Here is a 12,801-nt window from a genome sequence, read left to right as displayed (position 1 = left end):
GTATTTGATTTTTAATGTACATCGCATAGTATGATTGATTTCACAAAAAAAAAAAAAATCAATATCTTTAATTATTATTTTTAGAACACTTGCTAGCAATAATGTTAGCACTAAATTGTTAGAATTCTAAGTATATTATTTTCTCTAATTTGTTGACAGAACTTATATGAAGGTATATATGAGACAACAAAAAAAAAAATATGAAGGTATATTTGTGTTGACTACGGAATTAGGCTTGGTTTATTTGTTAAAATTTTTTGAGAAAGAGTTTGTAGTTTTCAATATATAGCATCAGTATCTTATTTTTTATTTGATAAATAAAAAAATATGTATTTATACTTCCAATTTTTTTATTAAACATAATTTTTATAAATTATGTTTAAAAAATAAACATTTTACCAAAGTGTAGTAAGGGTTAGAGAAGTCTTGAGCTTATGTACAGACGAAAAAATTGACATAAAATTAGTGGAGATGAATGTCAGAGTGTTTGTCCAAAATGTAGGATCATTGTGTCAACTTTAATTACAAATTTTTGGGAACAGTCTTCTTAATCTTTTTTAACTATTGAAGTAGTGAAATGTGATATTTCACAATTAATTTTATAAATAGGATAAAAAAAATATAAAAAAATTAAAAATCATACTTTATTCTCTCAATTATTAAAAAAAATTGAAAAGAGCTATTTCTCAAATTTTTTCATTTATTTGCTACTCTAATTTGAAATATCCACAAAAGTACACATCTCACTGATAAGGAAGCCAATTTTTCTTACCCAAAATGTACGAAAGAATAATTTATTATGCTATGTGTGTACTAAAATTAACTATTAAAGTCAATTATCAGTATAAAATGTATGTTAAAATATAAATACACATTAAAAATAAATTCAATCACACATGTATTTATATACAAATACATTAATGACTGATTTTGATTTACAAATATTATTTTTTTGAAGAATAATATTTATATATTTGAGAGTATGTATATAAATATAAATGGTATTTTAAAAATATTTATTATTATTCACTTGTAGGCTTACCCAAACATTACTGTAGGAATATATGTTTGGTGTTGACTGTTGAGGCTCTCATATAATGCAACGTACATCAAACTTGTTAAGTCAATAGTTCAAGTCATGTCATGAGTCATGAGTATAGAATACGTTGAGTGAGTGGAAGCATTTAGGCCACACATGACAAGTTATTTATATTGGATTTATATATATCTTTGGTTTGAATTAGTCTTTGTGGAATTTGCTGTCCTCATTATGTATTTTTTGTGAGTATAACCTACGTACGCGTTGATTATAAATTGGAAATATGGCCTTAGGTTGTTGAGCACACACATGATTTGATACAACAACTTAACTTGAAATATTCTATGCTTGGAGTGATGATGATGAATGGTGTAGTTTATGTGGTGTTGATGGTGCAGGTACTTGCATGGACGAGCAGTGCAGCGGTGGTGGCAAGTGGGAAGTGCATTGAGAGTGAAAGGCAAGCTCTGCTTTCTCTCAAACGTGGCTTCAATGTGACCGATGATGATGATTGGCTGTCTTCATGGGGAGATGGGGAGCAGCAGAAGGAGTGTTGCATCTGGGAAGGCGTCAAGTGCAGCAATGTAACTGGCCATGTTCTCATGCTTCATCTCCATGGTTATCACTTTGCTGGCTCCATAAGTCCATCACTGGGTGAGTTACATCATTTGAAGTATTTGGACCTTAGTGGTAATCGTTTTACTCACACCCCATCCCTCCCTCCTTTCATTGGCTCTTTAACCTTTTTAACACATCTCGATCTCTCTTCTTGTTACTTTGGTGGAAAAATGCCACCCCAACTTGGAAATCTCTTATCCTTGGAACATCTTGATCCAAGTTACAATGCATTCACCGGAACCATTCCTAGTCAATTCAAAAATATTTCCCGTTTGCAGTATCTTGACCTTGATTCCTTGTACATGATGAGTTCTGATTTACAATGGCTATCTGAACTTTCAATCCTGAGGTATCTTTCGCTTGCTTGGGTGAATCTAAGTGGTGCCAGCAATTGGCAACAACAAGTGAGTAGCCTTTCTCATCTTCAATATTTAGACTTGCATGGTTGCAATCTTGTTGATTCCGTGTCCATTTCATCCCCCGCTAATTTCTCCACTTCTCTGTCTTTTGTGGATGTCTCTAACAACTCTCTAAGGGATGCATCCTTGATGTTCCCATGGTTAATGAATTCCACTGGTAGGCTTGAGGAGTTAAATCTTGCAAATAATGAGCTCAAAGGCCAAATACCTGTATCCTTGTTTCATAGTTGCAATTTGGTAGAACTAGACCTATCCAAGAACAACTTGATAGGGGACTTTCATGAATATATTCGAGAGTTTTCTCGTTGTGCTCATAAACCCTTAAAATTCTTGGATATGGGATGGAATGAAATTACGGGGATGGTGCCTGACCTCTCTCACTCTCAGCTTCAATCTTTGCATGTGTTACGACTTGATAACAACAGGTTAAGTGGAACTATACATGAAGGTATTGGACAACTATCCAACTTAACTCACTTAAACCTTGGGAATAACTTCCTGACAGGTTTGATAACTGAAGCTCATTTCTCAAGACTTTCCACTCTTTACACTTTGGATTTGTCTCATAATGCATTGGCTTTTAATGTTAGCGTCGATTGGATTCCCCCTTTCAATTTAATTAACATTTATTTGGCCCGTTGCAAGTTGGGGCCTGACTTTCCAACATGGCTTCATACCCAAACCATGATTGACTATTTGGATATTTCCTGTGCTGGAATTTCTAGCACTGTTCCAAATTGGTTTTGGGAACCTCTTCCTCAGATGATGTATTTGAATATTTCTCATAACTGTTTTCGAGGAAAAATTGAAGGCCCAATTCTACCAGCTATTGTTTCTGACCAAGGTCTTTCAATTGATTTGAGCTTCAATTTATTTGAAGGCCCAATTCCAGCATTCCTTTCAACTGCTTCTCAAACTTTTTTCTCCAATAACATATTTTCAATTGCAGATCCTCTTTTATGTGCAAACTCGACCAAATACATGAGATTTATGGATTTGTCAAACAACGATCTAAGAGGAGAACTTTCGGATTGTTGGAGGGGTTTTGAGTTATTGGTCGTCCTAGATTTATCCAATAATCAGTTGTATGGAAATATGCCAAAATCTCTGGGGTCTTTAAGAAATATCCAGTCAATACAATTTGAAGGCAATAATTTTTCAGGAGAGATACCATCATCCCTGAATAATTGCACACAACTACAAATTTTTGATGTTGCAGATAATAAGTTGTCAGGAAGAATACCAAGCTGGATTGGAGATAATATTCCAAACCTACTTGTACTTAGCTTACGTTCCAATAATTTTCATGGTAACATTCCATTAAGCATGTGCAATCTTCATAAACTCCATGTCTTGGACCTCTCTCTCAATATTCTCTCTGGCAATATATGCATATGTAATCTTTCTGCTATGGCCACTCTAGCAAATTCAAATATGCATATGTAAACTTTTTTCTCCAATAACAGATTTTCAATTGCAGATCCTCTTTTATGTGCAAACTCGACCAAATACATGAGATTTATGGATTTGTCAAACAACGACCTTAGAGGAGAACTTTCGGATTATTGGATGAGTTTTGAGTTATTGGTCGTCCTAGATTTATCCAATAATCAGTTTTATGGAAACATGCCAAAATCTTTGGGGTCATTAAGAAATATCAAGTCAATACATTTAGGAGGGAATAATTTTTCAGGAGAGATACCATCATCCTTGAATAATTGCACACAACTACAAGTTTTTGATGTTGCAGGTAATAAGTTGTCAGGAAGAATACCAAGCTGGATTGGAGATAATATTCCAAACCTACTTGTACTTAACTTACATTCCAATAATTTTCATGGTAACATTCCATTAAGCATGTGCAATCTTCATGAACTCCATGTCTTTGACCTCTCTCTCAATACTCTCTCTGGCAATATACCTAAATGCATATGTAATCTTTCTGCTATGGCCACTCTTGCAAATTCAAATGCAACCATTACCGATAATTTTACCATCGGAATTTATAATGATAGCACATCACTCATATGGAAAGGAAAAATGTCAAAATATAGAAGCACCCTGGGATTCTTGAGAAGTATTGATTTCTCCAGCAACAGATTAACAGGGAAAATACCAAGTGAGATGATGACTCTTATTGGCTTGGTTTCTTTAAATCTTTCAAGGAATTTGTTTAGTGGACACATTCCTCCAACTATTGGACAGCTGAAGTCAATAGATTTTCTTGATCTATCCAGAAATCATTTGTCAGGAACAATTCCTTCACAGCTTGCTCAGATTGACCGTCTCAGTGTTCTTGACTTGTCATACAATGATTTATCTGGAGAAATCCCACTTGGCACGCAACTTCAAACTAGGGATGCTTCTGATTATGCAGGAAATCCAAAACTTTGTGGTGCTCCCCTCAACAATACTTGTCCCATTCATGGTCACCAGATCAGTGAACATGATGCTGATGGTGATGATGATGAACAATTTGTAAGCGAGGGGTTCTACATTGCTATGGCTGCTGGATTTGTTATGGCATTTTGGGGAGTTTGCTTCTCATTGATTTTGAAGAAATCTTGGAGATATGCTTATTTCAAGTTGTTGAGTGATGTCTATGACAAGCTCTATGTATTTACAGCGATCAAGGTGGCCAAGCTGAAAAGGATCAGATCTCAAATATGAAGGTATGCACCGTTTTCATTTCTTCTAGTTTTTGTTATTGTTGATATAGTTGTTATATTCATAATATTGGTATACCAAAAAAATTAATATCTGATCTATCTAAACGAAACAAAATATAGTAGTGCTAAAATGTACTTTATTATAGTTGAAACCTTAAGTTGGACACACCAAATAAAGCATTTATTATTGATTTTTTAATGGTTAAAACATAGCTTAGTTGATTACTTCCTAGTTAAAACAGTAGCTTACTTATAATATTAGTTCCTAGCAAACATATGTTGTATTTTACCGAACATGAGTTTGTTTGATGCAAAAAGATCTTCATGGTTATCCGTTTGAAGTGGATATGTTGTTGAGAATAAGTATCACTGTTTTCTAAGGATTTCCATGGTTAAAGATTATGTTGTAGGTGTGAATTGATGAAGTTTGGACAGGATTCTTTTTCGTATCACTCTGTTTACATTTTCTGAATTGGATATTTATATATGGGTGTGAAGCTTGGTTTTATATATTTTATTCACGTTTTTTGGTTTAAGAGTGCATGTTTTAGTGTGTTTTTGTATAAGTGGATTTCATTCAATTTCTCTAGTGCTACTCTGTTTTCGAGAGCTGTTGATATACCTACTTACTATACTCAAGAGATTGTTTACTGTTTTCACTTTTTATATATACAGACTCTTTTATTATATATTTAGTCTTTATATATATACATTCTTATATATACAATTGTAAACATGTGAACTTGTTCTTGTATTATAGTATATGTATATGGGATATGTATTGCATTTATGTTACTTAAATGTATAGTTCTGCTCTTTTACACATATATATTTTGAATATTATCTAACATGTAATGTTGTCATATCTTTCAGGCAGAATCTTCATGCATGTGTATCCATTTGGAAGGAGACCAATAACATTTAGAGATGCAGTTAATATAATAAGTGTTATGTTTGCATATTCTAGCCCTCTTTTTAGGTTTTCTGCTGTAGCTACAGGGTGTTTGTTTTGTTATATTGGTGTGATTGTAAAACTTGGCCTTTGTTTTATTGCTGTAATTTATTTTCAGGAACGATATTAAGTGTTAGTTATTGTGGACTTGTGGTAGTTCTGTTTTTGTTCAGTTCATAATACTTACCATTTTCATATAAAATTAATATTTTCTTCTTTCAAAGAAAAAGAAAGTAGAAAAGCTTTCAAAAAGCATTGGTTTCCTCTTAACATTTCAAGAAACACAATGAGAGGAGATAAATTTTAACTATAGGACAATTGAAGTTGATAAATTTTCTTCATTTATTTAAAAACTCTTTTTTTTTTTTTGGAAGGAATATTTTCAACTTTTCATCATTTTTATGTTTAATTTTGTATTGATTTTTTCCATAAAAAAAAAAAATAAACTACGCTCGTGGTGGTTTCCACTTCTCAACTGTATCATTTCCATCACGTGAAATATAGCGCAAGATATCTATCTATCTATTTATATATCTATATAAAAGTTGATACTAACATATAATAGAATGAATTTATGTTATATTATTTTTTGTATTTATGCCTCGTCAATAATTTTACATACATATTTGTCAATTATAAATTTTCAAATAAAAATTTTGTATAATATTTTTTTATAAATTAACTTTTAAATTCAATATTAATTTACATATTATTAATTCATCCATAATATAATATGGGTTAATAGTCAAATTAATCTCTCAAAGATAAGACACTTTTCAAATTCATTTATTGAATATTTTTAAAATCAAATTGATCGTTCAAAGATTGAGAATTAATCATATTTGTCCTCTAGTCACTCCATTAACAATTTTTTTCAAAGATTGATGTGGTAAAACGTTAATTGATAACATATATAATACCTGATATGTCTAATTGGATATTGACCAAACATGTTTATGAAAATTTATTAATTTAGTCATCTTCCCCAATTACAAGAATCCTATTTCTAATATGACCTAGTGATTAAATTGGTTGATTTTCGTAAACATATTTAGTCAACGTTTAATTCAACATGTTATATGTCATGTATACCATCAATTAACATTTTACATCATCAATCGTCGACAAAAAGTCTTCAATTTTGGACTAGTCTTTGACACATAGGTGGTTAGCTTAAGCTTAATATATGACTGACCTTTGCTCTTGTAAATAATCATTCCTCTTTCATTTGCTACACAATTACCATGAATCCAAGGTTTGCTATGGCATTTCATTATTATGTCTTTATTGTGTTCTTCATGCACATATCAATGTTACATGTACTTGCATTAAACCCCATGATTGGCAACGTTACTGTGAAGTGCATAGAGAGTGAAAGGCATGCACTACTTGCTTTGAAACACGGTTTTCATCTCAACAACAATGCTTGGCTTTCTTCTTGGGGACATGGAGACAATCAAAAAGAGTGTTGTAACTGGGAACACATTCAGTGTAGCAATGAAACAGGCCATGTTTTGAAGCTTGATCTTCATGTTTCTGATCATATTGTAAGAGCTGGCTCCATTACTACAGCACTGGCTGAGTTGCATCATTTGAACTATTTGGATCTTAGTTACATTTCTTTCAATCTCACCCCATCAATTCCTATCTTTATTGCCTCTTTAACCCATTTGAGATACCTCAATCTTTCACACTCTGCCTTCCAAGGAAAAGTACCCCATCAGTTTGGGAACTTGCTCTTCTTGGAATATCTTGATCTTGGATATAATAGCCTCTTTGCAGAAATTCCTCCTCAAATTTCAAACCTCTCCAATTTAGTGTACCTTCATTTCGGATCCAATTTATTTCATGGGAACATTCCTCCACAATTTGGAAGTCTCTTATCCTTGAAATATTTGGATTTGAGTGAAAATGGTTTCAATGGAACTATTCCGGAAAGTTTTGGAAATCTTTCAAATTTGGAGTATCTTGACCTTAGCTCCTCTTACCAAATATCTTTGAGTTCTGGTTTGCAATGGTTATCTCATCTTTCATTTCTGAGGCATCTTTCACTCCCTAAGGTTAATCTTAGCACTGCAAACAATTGGCAACAACTAGTGAGTGGTCTTTCTCATCTACAATACTTGGACTTCAATGGTTGTGATCTTTCAGATTCCATCCCCTCATCACTTTCTCCAGCTGCAAATTTCTCCACTTCTCTGTCATTTGTGGATCTCTCCGGCAACAATTTGATGAACTCGTCTTTGATATTTCCATGGTTAATGAACTCAACTAGCAGCCTAGCCATGCTCAATTTGGATCATAATTCTCTGAGGGGAACCATACCAGAAGCCATAGGGGAATTGAGCTCTCTTGAATACTTGAATCTTGCCAGCAACCAACTCGAAGGCCAAATACCTATATCATTGTTTCATGTTTGCATCTTGAGAGAATTAGACTTTTCTGGAAACAGGTTGAGTGGCCAGTTTCATGAGTTTGCTAAAGCATTGTCCAATTGTAATCACAAGCAATTGCAAAGTTTGAATATGGGATGGAATGAAATTACAGGTGTGGTGCCAGACCTTTCTTCATTTTCATCATTGCAAGTGTTACGACTTGATAGCAATGGATTAAATGGAACTTTGCATGAAGGCATTGGACAACTATCCAATTTGAGGGAGTTAAGGCTTGGAAATAACTCATTGGAAGGTTTGATATCTGAGTCTCATTTCTCTAAACTTTCCATGCTATTAACTTTGGATTTATCTCATAATTCATTGGTCTTTAACATTAGCAATGAGTGGGTTCCCCCTTTCAAATTAATCAAGATTAAATTGGCATCTTGCATTTTGGGCCCTGACTTTCCAAAATGGCTTCAAAACCAACATAACATGAATTGGTTGGATATTTCTGGAGCTGAAATATCTAGCAATGTTCCTAATTGGTTCTGGGAATTCCTTCCCACAATGGTAAAATTGAATCTTTCCCACAACCATTTCAAAGGAAAAATTGAAAATTTACCTTTGATTCCTCAGAGTGCCTTGCAGATTGATTTGAGCTCAAATTCTTTTGAAGGCCCGGTCCCAGCATTTCTTTCAATGTCAGCACAAGTGTTTCTGTCCAACAACATGTTTTCAACAGCAAATCTTTTTCTGTGTTCTAACGGGTCTGCAAACACTGAATATTTAGATTTGTCAAATAATCATATTAGAGGACAGCTCCCAGACTGTTGGATGAATTTCCAATCTCTAGGCTTCCTAGATTTGTCCAACAATTATTTTCATGGCAGCTTACCGAGATCTATGGGATCATTGAGGCAAATTCAGTCATTACATCTAGGTGATAACAATTTTTCTGGAGAAATACCACTGTCCTTTGTTAATTGCACAGAGCTAAGACTTTTTGATGCTGCAAAGAATAATTTAACTGGGCCATTCCCTAGCTGGATTGGAAATAATCTTTCAAATCTGTTTATACTTAGCTTGCATTCCAATCAATTTCATGGGAGCATGCCTCTAAGTATATGTAATCTTGATGAGCTTCATTTGTTGGACCTCTCTTTGAATAGTCTTTCAGGGAATATACCTAAATGCATAAGCAATCTTTCTGCAATGGCAAGTCAAGCAACTTCAAAGGTTGATATTTTCTATGCTTATGATGCATATTATGATGATTTTGATGGCATTACCAGCTTTGGAGTTAATGCTGATAGTGCTTCACTTATATGGAAAGGAAAAATGTCAAAATACAGAAGTACATTAGGACTATTGAGAAGCATTGATTTGTCAAGTAACAGATTCAATGGGGAGATTCCAAGTGAGATGATGAGTCTTGTTGGTTTAGTTTCTCTTAACATTTCGAGGAACAAGTTAGTTGGTAATATTCCTCAAGGTATTGGACAATTGAAATCCTTGGATTTTCTTGATCTGTCTAGAAATCAATTGTCTGGAAGGATTCCTTCACAACTCTCTCAGCTAGATCGTCTCAGTGTTCTTGATCTATCATATAATGATTTATCAGGCCAAATTCCACTCGGTACCCAACTTCAAACTAGAGATGCATCTGCTTATATAGGAAATCCAAAATTATGTGGTGCTCCTCTCAACAAAACCTGTCTCATTCCTACACAGAATCCAGTTGATGGAAATGATGATCACGAAGAACAATTTTTTACTGAGGGGTTTTACATTGCTTTGGCCATTGGATTTATTATGGGGTTCTGGGGAGTTTCCTGCTCATTGATTTTGAAGAAATCTTGGAGATATGCTTATTTCAAGTTCTTTAATGATCTGTTTGACAAGCTTTATGTATTTGCTGCAATTAAGATGGCTAAATTAAAGAGACTCAGATCTTAAGAATACATACAGGTATGTAACCCTTCCATTTTTGTGTATTAGTATCTGTAGAACTGCTTACATGATTCTCTTAATTAGCTATTTATGGTACAATTAGTGTAAACATAATATATCCATCCAGATCCAGGCATCCATATATTTTGAAATTATTCACTATAAGATAAGATGTAAGTTGAACAAATATGCATTATTTTAGCAATTATTAGTAGATAGTATTGTTCTTCTGGATCATAAGAATTGTGATAATGTAGATACAGTTAGGATTAGTGTTGGTCGTCTATAAAATTGTAATAACAATGTGAAGTTGTTCTTGTGTTATACTGAAAGATAATGTATATGAGATGGTTGGCATTGTATGTTACTTAAATATGTTCTGCTTTTTGTCACTTCTGTGTATTTTGAATATTACTTAATATGTAACTTTGTTGTATATTTCAGGTAAAAGGGTAGACAACATCATATGTTAAAAGAAGAGGTTTGCTTGTGATACAACCAGGATCTCCATGTGTATCCATTTGGAAGGAGATCTTCAAAATGTAGTGATGCAGATGATAACAAGTGCTGTGTTTGCATATTTTAGCCCTGTTTAGGTTGTCTGTTGTAGCTGCAGGGTGGAGTGTGGAAGAGGATTCTTTGAAACTTGGCCTTGTTTTGTTGCTGTGATTTATTTTCATGGATGATTTATGTGTTGTTATGAAAGTGTTTGTAGTGAGTTAATACTCAATTTGACCTATGAAATTTGAGGTTGGACTTAATTTAATTCTTAAAATTTTAATATACTCAAATTAGACACCCAGAAATTTATAGTTGTAACTCACATTAATCATTGAGTTGATCTACATCAGTGGCGTATTGATTTGGTACATTAACTTGTTGCGATTTAGATTCCTCACTTAGATTCTATGCACATTGAGATTTATTAGAACTTCCACGAGCTTGACTGCTCCTAGAATCCCAAAATTTTCAAATTGAACTTGTTATTGTTATCTTTGTGAAGATATTAGGAAGTCAGTCAAATTTCTAAGAGGTCTAGCAGATCTCAATTACATGAAATTTAGATGAGAAGTCCAAATCTTAATAAATTAACATGTAAAAAAATTAGCATGTTATTCATGAAAATCAATTCAGGCCTAATGCGAGTTATCTATTCTTAATATATAAAAGTAGATGGATAGGTTTACCCACATTACTTTTACGACATCTTTCTCCTTCTATTAATGCCATGTCAGCAAAATCGCTTACTTGGCAAAACTTTAGAATCAACCACTCAATTTTTGCCAAATCAACTATTATTTTCAAATCAGCAAAAAATAAAACATACAAAAAAAACTAAAAAATACAATACAATAAATTTGTAACGTACAAATACATTAAATTCATATTCCTATATTTATTATATCTTACCGTTATAAACATTATAACCCCAACAATTAATTTATTAATTTTTATAAATAACTTACTAAAGGTAATAAACATCCATATTACAAATGTCATAATAATATTATTAATCATAATAAATTTTACGTTACAAGTATTCAAATTACATACTATTTGAACTACTTATATAAGTCTCTTATCACTATTCCTTCAAATAACATCAAATTTAACACAAGAAATTTATTTTCGAACTAAACATCTCAAACTTACTCAATGGAACATCATTCTTGCAATGAGAATCTGATGATCAGGTATGACAAAAAAAAACTCACAACATGCATCAAACATTCATACTTACTCAAATACTGTATACCTAATGATAGCATAAATTGAATATTAGAATAGGAAAAGATCTTCACAATTTTAGCAACTATTAAAAGTTTCATATTAAAGTACTACAATAACTTTTGTACTATTTGATGGCGAAGCAAACAAATTATTGGGCACAACTATTTCAAATCTAATGACACTTTATAAAAGTAATGACATTGAAGTACCACTCCATCAAGAGATTAAGGAGAAAGAAAACCATACAAATTCAAGACACATCTTTGGAAGAAGTACATGCAAAGATGGAACAAACAACACAATAAAAAGTGCATCCAACTCAACAATTCATAAAGAACATGCCTTTACAAGAACCTACGATAGAAAGAAGAAAGCAACAACTTTAACAACAACCAATAAAAAAAAAGGATGACGAGCGCCACATAAGAAGACTAGGTCCATCAACTAAAATAAATGTAAAAATCAAACCACCAAATAAAAATGTCACTTTATACAATTTCAACATCCAAATCTTTTATACTACAAATCATTTTAAATAAAACACCTTTTAAATTTAACTTTAATTTACACATATTTAATTTATTTCTACAAAACGTAACAATTTTTAATATTTATTATATACTATCGTTAACTCTCATTCTAGTTATTATAAATTTTGGAATTCAAATTGACTCAATTATAATTTTAGGGGTCAATTTGAATCCAATTTCAAATTCCAGAGCCAAATTAAATATTAAGGCAGTAGTTGTGTTTCCTATTAAGTTACCTATTAAGTTACTAGGTATTGAATCTATTGGTCTAAAAATCCGAGTGATAATGTATCATGTAATTTGTCATATCTTTGTCTACTCAAAAGTTGAAAATTAAAATAAAAAAAAATTCGATAATATTAGCCTTGAAAACAAATTTAAAAAGCCCAATAAATTTGTTATTTAAATTAACTCTAGTTCTGGTGTTTTTATATAGTATAAACTCATTCAATTATAATTATGACTTTAGATAACTATTTAGCTAAAAACTCAGATGCAGTCAACTTCACGTGAAG

At 32.4% G+C, this 12,801-nt stretch overlaps 2 protein-coding genes across 2 annotated transcripts; both read left to right on the top strand.

Moving 5' to 3' along the window:
- LOC107635367 (LRR receptor-like serine/threonine-protein kinase FLS2) lies at window positions 1,295–5,863 on the top strand. Its single transcript, XM_021122047.1, has 3 exons — window positions 1,295–3,385; window positions 3,557–4,748; window positions 5,619–5,863. The coding sequence occupies exons 1-2, from the start codon at window positions 1,384–1,386 to the stop codon at window positions 4,744–4,746; spliced, it is 3,192 nt and encodes a 1,063-aa protein (XP_020977706.1). The 5' UTR covers window positions 1,295–1,383; the 3' UTR covers window positions 4,747–4,748; window positions 5,619–5,863.
- Window positions 6,886–10,827, top strand: LOC107637317 (receptor-like protein 12). The gene is made up of 2 exons (XM_016340745.2): window positions 6,886–10,043; window positions 10,470–10,827. The coding sequence occupies exon 1, from the start codon at window positions 6,942–6,944 to the stop codon at window positions 10,029–10,031; it is 3,090 nt and encodes a 1,029-aa protein (XP_016196231.1). The 5' UTR covers window positions 6,886–6,941; the 3' UTR covers window positions 10,032–10,043; window positions 10,470–10,827.

This window comes from Arachis ipaensis, chromosome B04, assembly GCF_000816755.2.
Source record: "Arachis ipaensis cultivar K30076 chromosome B04, Araip1.1, whole genome shotgun sequence".
In the NCBI taxonomy this organism is placed as follows: Eukaryota; Viridiplantae; Streptophyta; class Magnoliopsida; order Fabales; family Fabaceae; genus Arachis; species Arachis ipaensis.
This window is presented reverse-complemented; position numbering and strand designations above follow the sequence as displayed.